General features: G+C 42.0%; 1 protein-coding gene across 1 annotated transcript in view; it reads left to right on the forward strand.

Moving 5' to 3' along the window:
- The first annotated feature begins 2,641 nt into the window (after positions 1-2,641).
- HTRA1 (HtrA serine peptidase 1) overlaps positions 2,642-22,594 on the forward strand; it is a 71,669-nt gene continuing 51,716 nt past the window's right edge. Inside the window, exon 1 of the mRNA XM_027839895.1 lies at positions 2,642-3,149. Within this exon, the coding sequence (XP_027695696.1) occupies positions 2,660-3,149 (490 nt within the window). The 5' untranslated portion in view covers positions 2,642-2,659. The remainder of the gene's footprint in view (positions 3,150-22,594) is intronic.

Raw genomic sequence — 22,594 nt, forward strand, 5'->3', positions numbered from 1 at the left:
ACGAGTCTTCCCAAATTTCTCTGAAACCAACTCTTCATTTTGTACAGCACAACACTATTCCATTACATTCATACAACATAGTATCTTTATATTATTTAAATCCTGCTCCTTCCCAGATCTGGGAATTTTACCCTATGACTTTTGTTGAAGAGACTAAAGTAGTTTATATCAATTATAGATATGTCAGCATGCTGAGGCCCAGGGAGCTCCAGATTGTTATACAACTAATATTGTCTATGTTCAATTTACTCAATATTCATTAGGCACCTACTTTGTTCAAGGTGTATTACACCCACCTTTCTCCTTTCACTTTGCAACACAGAATATGTTATATATTGTCAATAAACATTTATTATATGCCTACTATGTTCCAGGCACTGCAGTGAGCACATCAAGGATTTCACTTGCTTCTAATCTTAGAACTGTTGAGTTTTAACAGTATTCTTTAAGAGTACTCTACTCTTTAAGATGCTTAAAAGCTCATGAGCCCCCATCAGTACAATCACGTTTAATGGTCAGACAGTAGACAATTAGATCAAAGCAAAGATTATATAAGAACTACAGCTACAAAGCATTCCCCCATAAATGTTAGAGGGGATAGAGTTCACTTTACCACAAATACACAGTGTCAATGTGAAGAGCTGCATAACCTTAAAGTATATTGTTAGTGAAGCAAAGATATAAGGAACACAATGTGGACAAGGCAATTTGGTCAAGTATTGCAAGGCTCCCAATATCGTCATCATACTGCTCCCTTAATGTATCTCAGCTTGGCAGTTTGCTCATTTGGGCTATCTTGGTCTCGTCTTCCTCCTGTCTTCTAGAGCTAATTTACTCTTGAATTCCTGGTTACTTCCCTTCTCTACTACCAAACACACACTCACTCACTCACTCTCTCTTTCTCTCCCTATCTATCTATCCATCCATCCATCCATCCATACCGTAGCTAGGTGTCACAGTGGATAGAGTGCCAGGCCTGAAGTCAGGAAGACTTATCTTCCAGAGTTCAAATCTGGCCTTACACACTTACTAGCTGTGTGACCCTGGGGAAGTCCTTTAACCCTGTTTGCCTCAGTTTCCTCATCTGTAAAATGAGCTGGAGAAGGGAATGGTAAACCATTACATTGTCTTTGCCAAGAAAACCCCACATGGGATCACAAAAAGTTGGACACAACTGAACAACAAAAACAACATGTTCATGTATATTTATATTCATTCTCCTCTCTCTCCTGTCTCTGTCACTGAGTAGGTTTGCTGTCAAATTCTGTGGCTGATGGAGAAGCCCTCCTCTCTTCTGGTATAGGATGAGGGTTTATACTTCACAAAAAAAAATTTTTTTTATACCTTCATTGCATCTGATTTCACTCTCCTGGTTGGCAAGCTTGCTTCATAAGGGCCACCAAGGGTATGGCAAAGCTTCAGCTAGCCAATTGCAAGGCTGCTTCTCTAATTCCACTAGGGAGAAATGTTCACTTTGTAAAAGGGGCAACTGTGTCCTACGTTTTCATTCCTGTTTCAAAGGACATGTATCTATCCAAAAAATATGGAGACTAAAAGAGGGATTTTTGAGGTGGATTGTCTATTGACATTATGCCAAGGGGAAAATTAACTTTGTAAAACACAGATGTTACTTCTATTTCCCTGATTTGCTTTTCTTTAAGATTTTAGGTAAAGTATTCATTTATACCACCACGTAACTGATCACGTAACTGATCAAGCACGGCTCAATCCCGTGTATATGCTTTTAACTGAGAACGGCTGGGAGAACTTTTCTGCCTCCCCTTCTTGCCCCACCCTTCTGACCTACTCACGTTCCTCTTTGCCGAGAAAAAAAAAAAACCCCAAAAAACTTAATTTTTTTATGAGCCTGAGTCATGGAGAAGATGGAACTGGAACCGCTCTAAAAAGATGAATTGGAACCGAGGTTGCAAAAATAAAATCCAATTTCAGGTTGCATTTAAAGTGTGGCCTCCCTACCTCTTACCCCTTTGTCTCCCCACGCCTCACCGGTGCCCTTCCCCCTTTTATCATCCCCGTCCTCCTCCCCCATTCTCTCAGAGTTCTCTCATAGCATCTCACTCTGATTCAGCCCTGCCAGTCTTCCCTTGCTCAGACCCGCCTGGCATCCCTCTCTCTCTCTCAGTCCCTCCTCTTCCTTCCCCCTCCACCCCCTCCCCCGCCTGCGGGCGCCGGGCGGTCCTCAGCCGAGCCAGGAATCCGGCCGGCCCCCTGGCCAGCGGCGCTTTAGGCTTCAGCCTCTAGTGCCCTTCCCAAATCCTAATCGTCACCGCCCACAGAAGCCAATGAGCTCGGCCCGGCTCACGCAGATATACACACGAGATTGTTTCCCCCCTTCTCTTTCAATCGGTTTAAAAAGCAAACGCTGTCCCGATTCGGAGAGATTTGGAGTCTTGTCCTCTCCACGACTAGTCTTCCTCTCCTCCTCCCCGGCGCGCTTGGCGCAAGCAGCTCTGCTCTTCGCAGGGGCCTCTCCTCTCCTCTCCTCTGCTCTGCTCTGGGAGAGTAGGGAAATTCTGAGTTCCCGACGTCTTGCGTCTCTGCCTGCCCAAGCCCCGGGACGCCTCGCAGATCCCTGCTCTGTGCCTCCGTCCAGCCGCTTCGCCGTGCCCGCTTCGCTTCTGCCTCCTTTGGGCTGACCATGCCTACCCGCGGTTTAGGGGCTGCGCTGCCGCCCTTGCTCCTCCTGCTGCTGCTGCCCCCAGTGCCCGGAGCCGCCCAGCTCTCCAGGAGCCGCTACGAGGCTGGCCCTGGGCTCTGCCCTGAGCGCTGCGACAACGCGCGCTGCGCCCCGCCGCCGGACGACTGCGAAGGCGGCACGGCTCTGGACGCCTGTGGCTGCTGCCAGGTGTGCGGCGCCAAGGAGGGCGAGGCGTGCGGCGGGGGAGCGGGAGGCGAGGGCCCGTGTGGCGAAGGGCTCCAGTGCGTGGTGCCCTTCGGTGTAGCAGCTTCGGCCACAGTAAGAAGACGCGCCCAGGCCGGGCTGTGCGTCTGTGCCAGCAGCGAGCCGGTGTGCGGCAGCGACGCCAAGACCTACGGAAACCCGTGCCAGCTGAAGGCAGCGAGCCGGCGTTCCGAGAAACTCGGGCAGCCTCCAGTCATCGTCATCCAACGGGGCGCCTGTGGCCAAGGTGAGCGCACATCGGCAGACGTAGAGGTGGACCTACAGTGAAGAAGTCTGGGAGGGGAGACCTGCCTCCTTGTCGTCCCTGATGTGCTAAGTGGATGTGTGGTTGGTCACCTGTGGTGTGAGGCCTCCGTTTGAGACGTTAATGCCCCTTTTATAGAACTATAGGAGTTGGGGCACTTATTTTGGTAGGAATTACATATCGATCTAGCTCAGTTTTCTTAGCTTTACAAATGAAGAAACTGAGGCCTACAGTGTGACTTGGTGTGAAGGTACATAAATATCAGAGTTTAGATCCAAACGCTGGTTCTCTGACTCCAAATCCAAAGCTCTTTCTGCTCCTTCTTTATTATCAATAGCAACTTACATTTGCATGGCACGTTACAGTTTTCCCAGGCCCTTCTTATCTTTTATCTCATTTGGCAACAACCTTGGGAGGGGTAGGTGCAATGTGAATTCATATTAAACACGTTTTTCAGCTGAGATTTAGAATTCATGTGACTTGTCCAATCTTACAGTTCAGTGGTAGAGTCAATACTAGACTTCAGATATTTGCTTCTGGCTCCTAATGTGATGCTCTTCATTACATTGCTTTCTTATTGGAAGGGAGCAGGAGCGTTAACTTTTGAATTGGTGCCTTGGCAGGCTATGCCAACCTCTGTGGCATCAGCCTGGTACGGGGTAATGAGGAATGAAAGGAGATCAATGGGGCAGGCTAATGGAGGAATGTGGAGGGTAAAAGAACAATTAGAATTCCCGTGTTTTCATTCAAAACGTTCCTCGCTTCAAAACGGAACTCATTTTAAAAGGGTACACCAATTTAATAGTTGTGTTGGTTTAACAGTGGAACCACTGTGTACTTTGCTGTTTTTAGTCTTCAATATGTGCCCCAAAAAGAAGAGGGGAAAAAAATAAACTGCCTATTTGAATATGGAGTTCTGGTTTAGAATAGCTGATGTATAGAGAATTATGGAAAAGGGGTGGATTTAACTCTTTGTCTTCTGCCCCATTTTCAAAGTAATTTGAAACAGAAAAGTTGGAAAAGAAACATGGGGCTTGTTGAGCAGGGGGTGAGAAGGGAATTTGAGAAGAAAAAGAGTTTGCATTTCCAGGTGGGTCCTTAACATGAAGTGTTTCTTATGGGGGGGGGTGGAGAAAGGAGGATGTAAAGGAACCTCATGGAAAAAAATCCATGAGCAGCATAGAGCTGGCAAGCCCTCCTCTGAAACCAGATGTTTCTAATTGAATAAAATCTGTCAGTCTAAGTACAGTTTGGCAAGAACCTTTCTGCTGTCACCCAGAGCCAGATTTGCTTGTACCAACTGTCAAGAAAGGGGGATAGGGAAAGGAAATAAAAATAAGAGGATTTTGTCCAAATTTTCTTTTTAGGAACATAGTTCAGTATGGTAAACCAGGAATATTTAACAGTGTGATATACCTGAGAAATCATTTTGGGATCGGGTTTTTGAACTTCTTTAAACACTTTATAAATGAGTATAAAACAGGTCTTGCCCTCAGGGAGCTTGCAGTCATGGGGAGCCAAGATGGATTTACAAGAAAGAGTAACCAACCAACTTATTGTGGAATAGGTGGTACAGAAATTAAATATGATAGGAGTTTAGATGATTGGACAAGGAGGCTGTGGGGGACAGTTAAAAGAGTGGTGGAGGGGGCAGCTAGGTGGTGCAATGGATAGAGCACCGGCCCTGAAATCAGGAGGACCTGAGTTCAAATGTGGCCTCAGACCAAACACTTGACTCTTACTAGCTGTGTGACCCTGGGCAAGTCACTTAACCCCAATTGTCTAAAAAAAAAAAACAAACCAAAAAAACTGAGCACTAAAAGAGTGATGGATTTGAAGTCTGAAGACTAGGTTTCAGTTCTTAACTTTCAGCCTCAGTTTCTTAATCTGTAACAATAAAGATTTCTGTAGTGCTTTAAGACTTGATCTCTAAGGTCTCTTCAAGCATCACAGATCTATTTTAGGGGGAGATTTTAGCTGAATTAGAAGGAAAGAGAAAAAGGAAGGACTTCCCAGAGGTAGGGAACAGCATGGACAAAGGACTGCAAGTGGGAAAACACAAGAGATGTTTGTAGATCGCAGTGAGATGACTAGTTCAGTTGAGCAGAGAGCAGTGAGTACATGGAGATCATTCGTGAGATCTGAGTCTGGAAAGGTCTGCAGTTTAGATTGTGGATGGCCTTGAATTCCTGGCCAAGTACAGACGTTGGACTTGATCCTGTAGGCAGCAGGGAGTTAGCAAAGATGTTTGAGCTGGAGAGTGACATAATGAAAGTGATGTTAAGGATTAATCTGGCCAAGTACTTAGAAGTGCTGGGGGTGGGTGGGGCTTGGTGGGATCTGTGGCCAGTCTGAGGGAAATTATAATAGTCTTGAGTGTGAGGCAACAGATTTGAAAAAGATATTTTTAGAGAGCAAGCCAACTGTCACTGTTTGTATTTTAATTGCTCAAAGGCCTTAAAAGTCTCAAGGTAGCAACAATACTCAAGCTATTCTAATTTATCCTCAGCTGGGAGTATTCACTTAACAAGCTTTGGAATTCACCTAGTTATTAACACTTGGAAGCAGAGAGCAGCCACTTGCTTACCTAATTGCCTTAGACAAACACTGGACTGGAGTCCCCTTCTGCCTGCAGCTTTGGAAAAAGAGGTGTTATAAAGAGGCTGGAGAAGTGTGGGAGAGTCAGATAGACCTAGAAGCCCCAGGTAGTTGTCTAGACTTTAAATTCCCCAAAGGCATGGATGTGTCTGCTGGTATACCCTGTTAATTGGTGAGATAAAACAGGAGATGATTGCTTTTCCAGGAGTAATGTGATAAATGTATAGCTAGGGATACCATTTGAGCTGGGATTGGTTATCAAGTGGTAATTAGAGGAGTTCTGGTGAAGTGATATTGATCGGGGCACTGCCATGCTGGGAATGTACTAAGAATAAAAATAATGGCTGGAATTCATGGAGTGTTTTAAGGCTGGCAAAACACTTGACCTCCATTTTGGCCTCTGATCCTCTCAGCATCCCCATCAGGCAAAGTTGGCTTTGTCAGTGTTCACAGAGTTTGTGTTGAAGGGAGAGTTTGAATCCAGCTGTCTGGAAGAATGTAGAATTGCTGCAGGGCTTAGTATGGTATTGTGTATTCTACTAGTCATTTAATGGAGGCAGCAAAATGATGGTGGAAAGGGGATGGAACTTGGAGTCAGAAGATCTGGATTTGATTCCCAGCCCTGCCATGTATTCAGCATGTAATCTTGGAGGCAAGTCACCTTTCCTAGCCATTTTTTCTCATCAGTTAAAATAGGGACAGAAGTACTTTTGCTGTCTCCCTCACAGGGTTGTGAGGACCAAATGAGATACTGAATGTCAAGGGCTTTGTCACTACAAAATGCCATACAAATGTAAGCTATTATGATGATAATTCCCAAATTTCAGTAATTCAAGGAAATTTTTTATTTCATTGGTTTGGGTACTCCCAGTCTTACTATAATTTAGCAAATGATCTTTGAGAGTTTTTATAGCAAAAATAATTTATTACTCTGGGGTGAACCTGTTGATAAAACTTCCTACTACTTTCCTACCTTCCACATTGCCTGTGATCCAGTGAGATTGACTGGCCTTCTTGCAGGTCTTCAAAGAGGATATGCCATCTCCTGACTCCAGGAATTTTCACCAATTGTCCCCTATGCCTGAAATCCTCTACTGCTGCATCTCAGTCTTCTGGTTTCTTTCAATCTTAGCTAGCATTCAACCTTCTACAAGAAACTTTTCCTAGTCCCTCTTAATGCCAGTGGCTCCCCTATAAGATGATCCCCAATTTATTCTGTATGTAACTTCTTTGTAGATAGTTCTTTGTATGTTGTCTCCATTAGACTGTGAGCTCCTTGAGAACAGAGACTGCCTTTGACCTTTTTTTTGTATCCTCTGCACTTAGCACTGTGCCTGGCACATGATAGGCATCTAGTCACTGCTTATTAAATTGACTCTGAACTTGGCTAATTCAATCTCCCTAGCTTGATGTAGGAGTTGTGAGAACTTATGCCCTGCTGGCATTGCTTTCAGGAACGTTCAGGGTCACCTCCTCACCACAATGAGGCATCAGAGGAGAGTTTAGTGAAAGATCATTGCTATTATTCTGAAATGTTCGCTGAATGAGTCTGTTCCCTGGGTGGTAGTGGATGGGGAGGCAGCATTTTGTAAAACCAGGAGAACTTCTACCTACTTTTGACATCAGCTTGCATGCAGAGGAGCAATAATTAAGTGCCTTCTGTATGCCAGGCTCTGGGCTTAAGTGCTGGGGATACATAGCAAAAGTGAAAAACCAAAAAACAACACACACAGTCCCTGCGCTAGAGCGTTGGTATGAAGCTTTGTCTTTCTTACTTTCCTGTCTGTGGGCAAGTTTTGGTTTATTTTTGAAGGGAGAGAATATAAAAGGTCACCCTGAATTTTATGTTAAGTATATTTCCCCTAAAAGGAATCAAAGAGAAGGAGGGGAAAAGGGAAATATGAATCCAAATGTGAGAGACAGATGGGGTGGAAAAAAGGGAAAAAAATGGGATGAGGAGGATCTGAGAGATCCAAACTGTATTTGGAGCCAGGATACATGTTGAGCAGTGGGCAGAGAGTTTCAGAGGAAATGATTTTGGTTAGTCTCTAGGTACATAACTCATTGGGAAGAGCAGCGATGGTTAAGAGTGTTTAGGTGAGAAGTAGAAGCATTGACCTTGGGGGAATAAGTTGTCCTGATCCATACACCTTAATGGATCTTCCTTTCTGTTGCTCTCACTCAATATTCGAGTTTTATAAATTTGTAATGGGCTTGAGAAAATATCAAGTGACATGTACTTTGTTGCTTTTGAAATAGCTACAGCAGTGCTCAAAATAACTATGTATTCAATAAGCAATTAGAAGGCATCATGAGCTAATTGTGGTCAGAACTAGTGGCAGAGCCAGGGATTTTCGGCTAGTTTTTGACTCCTTTTTAGATTTATGTGATCTAGACACCTCTGGGCCTCAAATTTGTAAGTAGATTTTCCATGAGCTTATATTTCAAATGAATAACCCTAATGCCCATGCTTAGTATTTTTTTTTTTAATGCGACATATCTTGGTGGTGCTTGGGATTTCTTCGAGGACAGATAAATAGCAAGCAGGAACATTGAATAAACAGTGGGGGTTGTATGATATAAATTCCAATATAATAGAAATAGTTTACATCTATCTAATGCTTTATGTCTAAGCAAAACTGTGAGGTCCAAATGAGGAATTATAGGTTGACTCTCTCAGAGTCACATGTACCATCTGTATTGTGAACAGCAGAGTCAAGATTTGAACCCCAGTCTACTCATTATATCCAATGTTCTGTTCATTATATCATGATACTTGTGTGTTAAGGACTGAATTAATGTTTTCCTCCCCATTCATATAGCTAGGGTGGTGCAAGGGATAGAGTGCCAGGCCTGGAATCAGGAAGACCCTGGTTCAAATCTTGCCTCAGACACTTACTAGCTGTGTGACCATGGGCAAGTCAGGTAACCCTGTTTGCCTCAGCTCCTCATCTGTAAAATGAGCCAGTGAAGGAAAATGCAAACTATACCAGTGTCTTTGCCAAGGAATCCCCAAAAGGGGTCACAAAATGTCAGATATAACTGAACAATAACAACAACAAATTCAAATTACATATACATGTAATCAAATATAAATGTAAATATTAAAGATGCCTATGTAATATTGTTACATTATACAGGTTACATATTTATATGTTTTGGAGAGCGGCATGATCTAGGCAGTAGAGAAGTGACCTTCATATCAGGACGAACACATAGTGGCTGAGTGACCTTGGGCAAAGTTAACCTTTCAGTGCCCTGGCCTAGGGAGCTCTTTAAGACTTTAGATTGCAGAGAAGCTGCCAGCAGGCATTGGTAGAGGGAATTTTCTAGTCCAGGAGTTCTTTATAACAAGGAAATCGCAAGTCCAGTCCTAATCTCAATATTTTAATGTTGTTGATGGTTGAAATGACATTTAACTTTGAGTGGATATGACTCATTTTCTGCCTGATTGTATTTTAAAAGATTTTTTGCTGGCAAGATAATTTTTGATTGACATTTAAGGCTCTTTTATGCCCCATGTGTTATGGTGACCATATTTTCCGAAACAAAATCTGGACACATGGTCTGATTAAAGGATATTCCTTTTGGAAAGCCTCATTAAAAGTGCAGTGTATTTTCTTGGCATTGGGACTCTGTCTAAGAAATTTGGGTGCTTAGGATTATTGTAAACATGGAAGGAAGGGTACTGTAGCAGAAAAAACATTGGAGTCAAGTCAGGAGACATGAGTTCTAAACCTATTTCTGCCACTTCCTAGCTACATGGCCTTGGATGAGTCATTTCATCTTGATGAGCCCCCGATGTTTACTTATTATCTATGAAATGGAATTAGATGGTCCAAACTAAACATTACCTATGACTTAGTCTAGCTGGAATGCTATATGATCCTAAGAGTGAGGATTCCAAGTAAATACAGGAGGGAGATGAATGAGAGGGAGATGCTTTCCTTCAGGCAGTGCATTGTGCTTTCTTTCTAAATTACAAACTGCTTGGCTCCTTGCCCCAGTTTCTCCCAAACCCTCTTTGCATCCTCCTTCCTTGGTAATTAGTAAGTTGTGGATAACTTTCCCCTACATGAGTTGGGGCTGGGATGGTTGCTGAAGTCTGACAGATGAAGACTATGAACTATTTGAGATATTGAGACTATTTCTCAAAGAATTTCCTCCTTCTCCCCTTCCTTATAGACAGACAACTTTGGGAATTCAGCTCTATCATATGGATTTAATAAAGATAGAGGAATAAGGTAGCCTTTGGAAACAGACAAGGCCACCCCATCAATTTAAGGTTCCTGTAATTAGTTGTAGAACATAGTTATTTAAAAAAAAATCTCTTATCGCAGGGTTCCCAATCTGGGGTTTGAGAATCCTTCCCTCCCTCCCTCCCTTCCTTTCTTCCCTCCCTCCCTCACTCCTTTCCCTCCCTCACTCCTTCTTTCCCTCCCTCCCTCCTTCTTCCCCTCCCTCCCTCCTTCTTTCCCTCACTTCCTCCTTCCCTCCCTCCTTCCTTCCTTCCCTCCCTCCCTCCTTCCTTTCTTCCCTCCCTCTCTCCTTCCTTTCTTCCCTTCCTCCTTCCTTCCCTCCCTCCTTTCTTCTTCCCTGTCTCCTTCCCTCCCTCCCTCCTTTCCTTCCTTCATCCCTCCCTCCCTTACTCCCTCCCTTCCTTCTTCCCTGTCTCCTTCCCTGCCTCCCTTCTTTCCTCTCTTCCTTCCTTCTTCCCTTTCTCCTTCCTTCCCTTCCTCCCTCTCTACCTCTCCCTCCCTCCTTCTTTCCCTCCCTCCCTTCCTTCCTTCTTTCCTCTTCCCTCTCTCCTTTCCTCCCTCCCTCCTTCCCTTCCTTCCTTCCTTTCTTTTCTCCCAAGGTTTTAATTCTTTTTATAAATTAATCTCTTTATTTTAGTTCTTGTGTGCATATGCATAGCAAATTCCAGAACTTATTTCCTTTTGTATTGACTAGCAGGACAGGAAGATTTACTTGAAGGGGAGATGGAGACTAGAAATGGTTGAGAACTCTTATGGCCCATGGGTGAACACAGAAATCAACATGAAGTCATGATAATCATGATTCCCTGATGGTCTTGGGTTTATTGCTGGAATATCTGGTAATTTCCAAGTTTAATAATCAATCATTCAACAAGCATTTATTAAGCACCCACTGTTGTGCCAGGCACTGTGCTAGGTGGTGGGGAGATAAATGCAAAGTGAAATAATACCTCCTCTGAAGGAACAATAATTGCTATTATTTATCTAGCACTTTAAGATTTCCAAAACATTTTATAAATATAATCTAAATTGATCTTCACAATGACCCTTGTGAAGTAGGTGCTATTATTATCCCCCTTTTACAGATGAGGAGATTGAGGCCACATTTACGTGGCTAGTATGTGTCTGAGACAGGATATCAACTCAGATCTTTCTGACTCCAAGTCCAACACTATCTGCTGTACTACCTGGCGGCCAGGAGAAGCCTACATTCTAACCATAATGGATCAACATGTCTTGATCAGTCAGGACTTTGTGCATAATTTTCCAAGCTTGGAAAACCCTTTCTTGCTTGTTATGCAACAGAGTTCTGCAGAAAGAACAGTGATCCACTTATAATAAACCTCCTTTTCAGTTTTGTTATGGGGTTCATTGCATGGGAGAAGATTTGATGTGGACTTCGTTTTTCTAGTATCCTCCAAGAGCTGAGTCATCTTTGTTCCACGTAAATTGGAGAGCTTTCGGTAGGCTGCCAGAATATTAAATGGCTAATCAGTTCTCAGTGGGGGAGGGTAGATGATGCTTACAGAAATTCCTGCCAATTTTGATCCACCTGGAAAATGACTGCCATCAGGAGACTGTAGGAGAAGGCAGTAACATTCACTCACAATTTCTTGGTGGACAGGGAACCCCAAAGAGGAGATCCTTATTCTATCACATCTCCCCAGTAGTAAATTCCCTTTGGCAAGGTGTGGCAATAAGATGTGGTACCTTGTCAGGACTCCTACCATAAAGCATATATGAATCAAAAGTTTAAGTTATAATATTTTCCCGTTACTGATGTGTCTTAATGTCCTAGAGGTTTTTTTTTCCTTCTTCCTCCTTCTTGACGGTGTGAGGTTTAATAGCCTGTGAGAGCTCTTTGCTTTGTTGATTTGTCATTATGTTGTCTCTCTCACAGATGTTCAGAAGTAGGAGTAGAATTGACCAAGGTCATCCAGAAAGAGCCGTGATCCAAAAAAGTTCATGATTCATTTATTACTGAGTAGCATGTAGAATTAAGGAGTTAGGAGATCTGGGATCCAGCTTTAGCCTGGTTGACTTTGAGCAAGTCACTGTAGTATGAGAGGTTTGAACAAAAGAAATCTCTAAGGTCCCTTTTCAGCTCTAAAAATCTGTGAAACAGTGAAAAGTCCCTCCATTTGACAGTAAGCTCTTGGTTGAGAAATAAGTAGGGCCAAAGCCACAGACTTGTCAGCAAAAGAAGGAAGGGCATCATAGACATCATTTGGGAAGTTCCAACCTCAAAGTCCCTGAAGCTGTTTGCCTAGTGGGAGCTATGATTTTCCATGCAGCCTTTAAAAAAAGAAAAGGAGCTGAAACGGCTTTTAAAAACTTCCTTGACCTGAAAGACTTGTAAAAAGCTATTGGTCTAGGACAACTTTGCCTCCCCCCACCCCTCCCCCACCAAAAGTTCTAAGCTCAAAAAAATGTCACTGAACCATAATTACAATGTTAGGCTGGAGAAGAACAATCAGCACAGGAATTATAATGAATGTAATAAAGTTAGTGAATCGGGGCAGAAATGTTTCAAGTTCTTCTATAACCTCATCAACCTTTCTTTGGGACAAAATGACCAACCTCTTAAGTCACTGAAAGCCACAATGACCAATAAGAAATCAGTCTTAAACTGGAGCAACTGGTATAGGGTAAAAGTCACTCTATACTCGGTTATTAAATCGTCGTCTTCAGCTTACAAGTCTTTGCAGTTAGTGGTTGTTCTTGACTTTGGAAAGACAAAATATGGTATGATGATCTGTGGAAAGAAAAAGGCAAATCTAATGGAATGATGCTTTTGGAGCAGGGGTTTGAATAGAATCAGAGAATATTTAAACTGGAAGGGACCCTTAAGATTTAGTCCCACCCATTCATTTTACACTTGGGGAAACTGAGGCCCAGAGAAGGTGACTCTCCAAGATCACACAAAACTAATGAGTGGTGGTTGTTGGTGGTCCTTCCTTTTCAAAGAGGACCAGTGACATTATGGGCGATGTCTTGAGCTGCACGTGAATTGGATTTAAGTGAGGCAGAGTTGCACAAAGTCATCAGCCCCATTCTCTCTTCCAGAGCCATCAAGTCCAGTGTCAATTGTCCAGTGAGTGGTAGAGCCAGGGTGAGAGCTTATGTGTGATGGCCCCCTGTCTCCCATGGCTTCTTCTGTTATACCAATGCAGGCATAAGCTTGTTCAGAACAAATGTTTACTAAATGCAGTGGAAGTATATAGGACAACAGTTTTTTTTTTACTTTTCATTTTTTCCTTCTTGCATCATCTTACCCTAAAAGTGTTTTTCCATTAAGGTCCCTGAAAGCAGTTTTTGAATTCAACGTTGCTAAGACTTTTCTCTTAAATAATTGGTTCTTATAAGGAAGAAAATGAATGTAGCATTAAAAATAAGAATATTTTAGAGAAATGGGAATTATGCATCAGGTAGATAAAAATAACTGGACTTTTACAGTTTGTTAATCACAGAATGTTAGTGATGCCTGGGGCTTTCAACATTTTCTAAACCAATTTATTTTAAATATTTGGAAATTAATGCCTAGAAAGGGGAAACAACTTGCTTATGGTCACACAGCCATTAGAATATGACCTTGTGTGACCCTGGGCAAGTCACTTAACTCTGTTTGCCTCAGTTTCCTCAACTACAAAATAGGGATAATAATGGCATCTACCTTGCAGGATTGTTGTCAGGATCAAAGCACTTAGCACAATGACTGATGCATGGTAGGTGCTATATAAGTGGTTATTCCCTTCCCTTACCCTTAGTGGCAGAGCAGGGACTAGAATCCAGATCTTCTGAACCCTATTAGTCTAAGGAGGTTGGTTTTAATGTTCCTGAGCTGATTATTTGAGCCAGAAATTACTTCTGGCATTTGCCTGCTTTTTGCTAACTTCCTCTTCCATTCCCCCCCCCAACCCAGAAGCTCACCTTGTTCCTTTCTAAATCTTTGTTTTCTTTGTCCTGAGAATATCTTATCAATCAAAACATTTTCCTTCCACCTGTACCTCTGGTTCCTCACCATTGCTCAGCTGCACTCTGACTCCTTGGCTTTGTACTAACTGGAGAGGCGGCACGGCGGGTTCCAGGATTGGGGAGAGATGACCTGGCTTTATCATTTACTACTTGGTAACCTTTAGCAAGTCCCTTTAGCCCAATGGCTTCTACTTTCTCATTTATAGAATTATTGGTTTGAATTAGATCAAGAGTTCTAGACATTTTTGTGTATTAGACCCCATTGGCACTGTGGGGAACTCTTCTCAGAATTATTTTTAAATGTATAAAATAAAATACATAGGATTATAAAGGAAACCAATAATATTTTTTAAAAAGACATAATTTATTTCCCATGAAAGTTCTTGGATCCCATGAAATCAACCCACAGACCCCAAATTAAGAACCTTTGGTTTAACCAACTCAAGTCTTTGCTCCTGTTATGTATCAGACACTGATGTGAAGCCTGGGCATTCCCAGCATCACTCTGCCTGCATTGGACCCCCTCCTTCACAACACACCCCACTAACCCTAGTTTCTCCCCACCCCACTTGATCTAGGGTTCTCATTCCTTCATCCATGTCACTGATCCTTACTTCCTCCAATTCCCTGAAGCAATTGATGTCTTTGGAGTTCAGGCATCCTACTCTGGGCCACTTCGCCTGAGGAAAGAGAATTCCAGAGGGAGGCTGAATGATTTTGGCAGAGCAGTCTCACAACAAGGAGTAGCCAGAGCAGGAAGACTGCTTAGCTGAGAAATCTGGGAAGGTCAGGAACTGAGCCAGATGCTTATCAAGGGGAAAGTTGATACTGTTTTTGTGAACTGAGCTTTCAGCTGTTTCCCTGAAGATAATAATAGATACATCATGTTTGGCTTTTGGTGGTGATTTTTTAAAAGAACTTGTATAGGCGGACTTGATTTGAAAACTTAAAAAAAAATTAACTAGCTCAGAAAAAGACTATTATATTAAAAGAAAACAGTAATCCCCATCAAACACCTCCAATTACCCCGATGAGGAGAATGATATGGAAAGAGGATCTGAGCCTTAACTTTAATTCTGCCCTTGGCTTTGGTTCTGTCCCAGTCTCTGTGACTTTGGGCAAGTGTCTTCATGTCTCTTAGCCTCACTTCTTTCCTTTGTGACATGGAGATAATGGCATCTCCTCTACCTGCCTCCAAAGACAGAGTCTCTGCAAGCACTTTTGAAAGCACAAACTGAGAAATTCAAGTTAGGTACTATGGTAATATTACTTTTGGTGTTTTAGCATCAAGATAACAAGTAAAATTGAATGAATGAAAAAGCATTGTTTTATATGCTGTGGACAGGAACTATGCTAAGTGCTGAGGAAACCAGTAGAAGTAGTATGATGGTCCTTGCTCCCAAGGAGGTCACACTCAAACTTGGGAAGAGAGGACATAAAAGAAAATTCAGCTGTGTGGAGGACAGAGGCTTGTAAGTCCTAAGAGCTCTGCAGCAGGGTGATTGGCAGCAAGACCCAGGCTCCATAGTTTTCATCAGTATGTCACATGGGGGTGAGGCAGGCCAGATGGCATAGAGGCAAAAAGTCTTGGTGGTCCCCATCTGACGGGAACAAGAAGAATGGGTCACTCCAATCTCATCCAAGCCTTATGAGCAGTCAAGCAGCCTAAATGGGTCTTTGGTGACTGTGGGAGGGGATGAAGGAAAAAAAAAAACCTTTTGTGGCTGGAAAAACCAAGAGGACTGAAGAAATAGATCTAAGCTGTGGCTCCCACATCAGTGACTCATGTGTAGAGGTTTGCTGTGTGTCTGCCCAAGTTGCCTCTAGTTTTATTGATCCTGAGCTTTATTCTCAGGCTGTCCTATTGAGTTTTTTCTCCTCTTTCACCTGCTTCATGTCCTCTTTCGTTTAAGGTTTAGACAGAGTCCCTGAATGAAGTATTCTCTTATGTCACCAAGTGAACGCTAGCGGGATTTATAACCCAGTCCTACAGCTCGGCATGTGGCACATTTCCCTCACAGTAAGCATGCTAAGCTGTCTGTGTGACAGCACCAGAAAGAGAGAGATAGTCAGCACTGCTTGGACAGACCCCTTTCCTCTCCTCTTTCCCTTATTTAAGTCATTGTACAGGGATACTGAAAAAAAAAAAAACAAAAACCCAAAACAAAAATCAAACAAACAAACAAAAAAACACTTGAGTTACCTTTTTGACCGAAGTGGGTCATAAGTAGGACCAGAACAGAGTGGTCATCTTCAGCTTAATTTTAAAGATCTGTTGTCTGAAGTCCCCTGGCGGAGAGAACTTTTCCTTCTGCTCCAGAGACATGTATTAAATGCCTCTTATATGCAAGACATAGCATTGTCCTGAAAAATATCTTTCTCTCTTCATCTTTCACTCCTTGGATTTGTGGCCCGTATCATGGGGGAGAGAAGGGACTTTTCAGGGCTTGTCCCACATTTTTGGTATTCTCCAGCTCTTGTCCTAGGTGGGACATCTCAGCATGGACCAGAGATCCTGTTTTTGCCATCCTCTCCCCAGATCCCCACCCACCCCAAATCACCATGGAATTTACAGTTGCAGCCGTGATTAGGATGGGGATTGGTTTCCTGAACTTGCTTCTTCCTTCCCTAGGCTGTTTTGAGGTCAGACTTTGAACTGCAGCCGTTTTCGACCAATTTCCTTGAAATTTAAGTCATGGGGCAGACAGATCGCAGCCACTCTAGTTAAAAGTGAGGCAAAATGAGTCCTGTGGGGTACATCCGTTGGCCTGTTATTTCTGTAGGGCACTAAACAAGTATTTCCCCCCTTCTCCCAGAGCAGTAGTTTTTGCACAGAGCACAATACTATCGCTGCTTCACACCTCATTATTTCTAGTGACAAATTTAAATCTATTTCTTCTTTGAGTCCCAGACTCTGTTTCCTGAGACATGACCCACAGGGAGAGGGTGGCCAAAGCTCACTGGAGGAGGAGTTCTAGGCTAGACAACAGGTTCTATGTGCAGTGGAGCCGTTCATCTCTCCCAAAATAGCCCATTTGAAATGCAACTTTCCTGGTTCATCATTTTCTCTTCCTCTCCCTCCCCCCATCCGATCTGGCCTTTTTTCCTTCAGCTTCTCACAATAATTCTTGTATTTAAGCATGACATCCCACAAAACAGGCTTTTCTTTTAGTAAACATCATCTTTGCTCTCACTGAATATGGCCCATTGCTTCTCTCTACCAGCTGCACAGTTATCTTATAAAAGGGACCAGTGTCAGGTTGAAATTAGCATTGTAACCACTGTTCCTATTGTTCATGCATAGCCACCCAACCTCTGACCTCCTGGTTTTCATCCAGGAGGTTCATCTGCACCTCCACCTCTCCCCAGCTTCTTTCTTCATTCCCAGTTTCTCTTCCTTCTCCTTCCTTTCCTTTTCTCCAATTCTCTCCTATTTTCTCCATTCCTTTTTATTCTCTGCATCTCAAGTCTTAGTTCCCACACTGACACAGACAGGCATTTCTTCGACCTATTAAGGCTAAGAAGGTTGCAGAACCTGAGGATTATAGCTGAGGGAGGCGTTGTGGTTTAGTGAAAAGTGGAATGAACTTTGGATCAGGAAATCTGAGTCCTTATAGTAAGGCAACTAATAAATGTTTCCGTTGAATGAACTAACTTCTGAGAACTCTGAGGAAGTTGTATCACTCAGAGCTGAAGTTTTCTGTAAATGAAATAGGTGGAATTAGGTGATCTGAAGTCTTGAGAATTACTGAATGGTAGAACTGGGAGGAGCCATAGAGATCAGCTAGTTCAGCCTTCTTCACATTTCACTGATGAGAAACCTGAGGGTCAGTCAGGGAAGGTCAAAGAGCCAGGAAGTGGCAGGGTTGGGACATGTCCAGTACCTTTTGGACTTTTTCTACTATACCACACTGTTTAGTGAATCTCTGTTGAATGAATGAATTGAAGACAAAGATGGCAGACAAAGATGGTGTGCTTACTGAGCCTGGTGTAATGCAAAGAACACTAGACTTGGAGTCCAAAGTCCTGGGACTTCTAGGCTCAAGCTTGCCACTTGTTCTGTGACTTTCATAAAACCAGTTTAGCTTCTATAAACCTTGGGTTTCTCATCAACATAGTGGGATTAATAATACATAAACTATACTAAGTGTGTCTCACAGGGTTGTTATAAGGGTAAATTAGATAATATATACATGCATAAATCCATCCATCCACACAAACATATATGTAACGCTTTGCAACTATAAAATCATTAACTTGAATTACATTCCTGGTAGAATTCTAGAATATTCAATCAAAGGGATGATTAATGGACATCTAGAAAAGGAAGTAGTAATCATAAAAGGGGCAGCTGTGTGGCACAGTGGATAGAGTACTGGGTCGGAATCAGGAAGACTCATATTCCTGAGTTCAAATGTGACCTCAGACACTTACTAGCTGTGTGACCCTGGGCAAGTTACTAAACCCTGTTTGCCTCAGTTTTCTCATCTGTGAAACGAGCTAGAGAGGGAAATGGCAAACTGCTCCAGTATCTTTGTCAAGAACACCCCAAATGGGGTCATGAAGGGTTGAACATGGCTGAAATGACTGAACAGAAGTCATGAAAGAACCAGCATGAAGAACTAGTCCTACTAGCCTAATTTCCTTTTCTTTTTGATGGGTAAACCTAGGGAATTCAGTAGAATTTACATAGACATTAACAAAGCATTTGACAAGCCTTTCTCGCTCTGCTTTTGAAAAAGATGTTGAGATAGAGGCTAGATCAGATCCTGAAGATCTGTTTTGTTTTTTAATATTTTGATAACTGTATTGCAATATGGCTAGTTTCCTTTGTATTTTATCTTACACATTTAAAAACATTGGTCTGAGGTCCACAGAGCCCCTAGATTTCATCAGACTGCCAGAAGGGTCCATGACACTGCAAAGAGGTTAAGAACTCTGGGCTAGGTGATAATATAGTTTGGTGGAAGTGGTTGGATAGCCAGACCCAAAGTGTAGTCATTAATAGTTTGACATCAATTTAGAACTAAGTTACTAATTGAGTGCCCCAGGGACATGTGCTTGATCCTGTAATATTTAACATTTTTATCATTGAATTGGTTAAAGGCATGTATTGCATGCTTATAAACTTTCAGATGACATGAAAGTAGGAGGGATAACCATGTGTTGGGTGACACAATCATGAATCCCCAAAGATCTTGACAAGCTAGAATGCTGGGTCAAACATGATATGATGAAATTCAATAAGGATAAAGATATATTGCATACAAAGTATGGAAACCATGGTGAGAGAGGAGTTATTCTGAAGATCTGAGGGGTTTAGTGGACTACAAGTTCTAGATGTTCAAAGTGTAATATGGTAGCTCAAAATCTAATGAAATTGGGTTCCATTGAGGGAGGCATAGTGTCCAGGACTAGGGAAGTAATAGTCTTGCTTTTCTCTATACTTGTCCTTATCAGACCACATCTGATATATTGTTTCTAGTTTTGGGTGCCATATTTTTTTTTGAGTGTTTAACTTATTTTGATTTATCAACAATTACCTCCATAAGTTTTTGAGTTTTAATTTTTTTCTCCCCCTCCCATCTCCTTCCCCAAGACTGTGCACAATCTGATATAGGTTATACATATACATTCCTATTAAACATATTTTCACATTTGTGATGTTGTAAGTAAGAATTAGAACCAATAGGAGGAAGGAATAGAACCAAAAGAAGAAAGAGGATACAAAACACAACAGAAGAAAAAAAAAAGGAAATAGTATGCTTCGATCTGCACTCAAACTCCATAGTTCTTTTTTTGGATGTGGATAGCATTTTCCATCATGAGACCTTTGGAGATGTCTTAGATCCTTGTGTTGCTGAGAAGTTGCACAACGTGACTGTTACTGTTTACAACATTTTCCTGGTTCTGCTCACTTCACTCAGCATCAGAACATACAAGTCTTTCCAGGTTTTTCTGAAGTCTGCCTGTTCATCATTTCTTATAGCACAATAGTATTCTATTACATTCATATACCACAACTTGTTCAGCCATTCCTCAATTGATGGGCATCCTCTCAATTTCCAATTCTTTGCCACCACAAAAAGAGCTGCTATAAATATTTTTGTACATGTGGGTCCTTTTCCCATTTGTATGATCTCTTTGGGATACAGCCCTAGAAGTGCTATTGCTGGGTCAAAGGGTATGTACATTTTTATAGCCTTTTGGGCATAGTTCCAAAATTGCTCTCCAAAATGGTTGGATGATTTCACAACTCCACCAACAATGCATTAGTGTTCCAATTTTCCCACATCTTCTCCAACATTTATCATTTTCCTGTTTTGTCATGTTGGTCAATCTGATAGGTATGATGTGGTACCTCAGAGTTGTTTTGATTTGCATTTTTCTAATCAATAGTGATTTAGAGCATTTTTTCATATGACTATAGATGGCTTTAATTTCTTCGTCTGAGCACTGCCTGTTCATTTCCTTTGACCTTGGGTGCCATATTTTAAGAAAGACATTCATAAATGGGAAAATTTCTGGAGATGGATAACCAGGATTGTAAAGGCTCTTGAGATCACAACCACGTGAAGAGGATTTGCTGAAGAAACTGGGTATATTTAACCTGGAGGACAGAAATCTTAAGGGGAGATAATGCCTCTTTTCTACTGTTTTAAGGGCTATCTTATGGAAAAGAATTAGAGTCATGTCTGACTTCAGAAAGCAGAACTATAGGAGAAATAGATAGAGGCAATTTTTGGCTCCATATGAGGAAAAAACCCTTTGGAGCTCTCTAAAGTGAATGGGCTGCCACAGGGAATAGATGAGTCCTCTCTCAGTGGAGGTCTTAATGTAAAAACTACGAGTAGGTAGAGAAGATATGGGTAGAGAAGATTCTTTTTAGGTATAAGTTGGACTAGGTAGATGGTCTCTGACTTGTCTCCTAACTCTTGGAGTTAGTTAACATTAATAATGATGATGATGATAATAACTAGTATTTACATAGCACTTTACATAAGTTAACTCATTTGATCCTACAATAACCCTGTAAGGTAGGTGCTATTATTATTCCCATTTTACAAATTAGGAAATTGAGGTACAGAGAGATCAAGTGACTTGCCTGGGGTCACACTACTATTTAAGTGTCTAAGGTATGTGTCAGACTCAATTCTGGGCCTGAACTAGTATGATTGTGTGAATAGAGAAGGGGATTGCTGTGAACCCATTTAGAAAGTAGAATTGACAACACCTGGCAACTGATTGGATATGGTGGGTGTGAGTAAATCTGAAAAGTGAGGATGATTCTACCTTGCAACTTGGGTGGTTGAATGATAGTGACCCTCAAAAGAAATAAGGAAGTTTGAAAGAGAGGATGGGTCCAAGGGGGAAGATAATGAATTTGATTTTGGACATATTGAGATTGAGACACTAATGAAACATCTAGTTCAGTTGGAGAGGAGAAATTGGATGGAAGTCAGAAGAGAGATGAGGGCTGAATATGTAAATTTGGGAGTCAGTTGACAAGCATTTTTTTGGGCCCTTACTATATTTCAGGCACTGTGCTAGGCACTGGGGATACAAAGACAAAAGTGAAATAGTCCCTGTTCTCAAGGAGCTTACATTTTGGTGGGGAAGAAAATTGATCATGGAATCCATGGGAGTTGTTGGATTTCACAGAGAGAATGCAGAGCACCTAGGACAGGGCTCCAAAGTATATATACATGTAGCAGTTGAGAAATGGATGATGATCCTTTAAAAGAAATTGAGAATTTATCAGATAGGTAGACTGAGACCTAGAGTGACAGAGCAGTGTTGTGAAATGTTAGGGAGGAGGGAGTATCCAGAAGTGAGGTTACTAGCAATGGACCCTACAGAGAGGTCAAGGATGAGGAATGAGAGAAAACACTGGATTTAGCAGCAAAATTGTTGGTGGCCTTGGAAAAGGCAAGTTTAGTTAAGTGGAGTGGACAGAAGCCCAAATGGAAGGGGAGAAGAGAAGTGAGTGGGAGGTGGTAAAGTGAAGTCAAGGAGGGTAGCCAGATTTTTTTTTTTTTTTCAGAATTTGGCTGTGAAGAGAAGGAGAGATATAGGACAAGAGCCAGAAGGGATATTAGGGTCAAGAGAAAGGTTTTTCTTCTTCTTTTTTTTAAAGATTGGGAGATCCAGACATGTTCAGGAATCAGGAAAGAAGTTAGTGGATAAAATGAGATTGGAAATTAGGTCCCAGTAGGGAAAGGGGACCTGGGGTTGAGTGCAAGCTGAAATTGAATTGTCCAGAGTAAAAATTCCTTTAGCTGTCTGCAATACTTAGGGAGTACATAGGTCACCCTAAATTTCCCTGATGGGTCCCTGTGACACACAGAACAATCCAAATGGATTGCTATCCTCATTAGGACAAGCAGGTACTTTATAAAGAAATCAAACAAACTGAAGCCTCAAAAAGTGTGAGTTTCCTGGAAGGAATGAAAGCTTCAGGTTTTCTTCAGCTTGGGACTTTTAGGCCCAGGAAGTCTTAACTTCTTTCTTTCTTTCTTTCTTTCTTTCTTTCTTTCTTTCTTTCTTTCTTTCTTTCTTCCTTTCTTCCTTTCTTCCTTTCTTCCTTTCTTCCTT

The sequence above is a fragment of the Vombatus ursinus genome, unplaced genomic scaffold (assembly GCF_900497805.2).
Source record: "Vombatus ursinus unplaced genomic scaffold, bare-nosed wombat genome assembly UNPS02014833.1, whole genome shotgun sequence".
NCBI classification, from domain to species: domain Eukaryota; kingdom Metazoa; phylum Chordata; class Mammalia; order Diprotodontia; family Vombatidae; genus Vombatus; species Vombatus ursinus.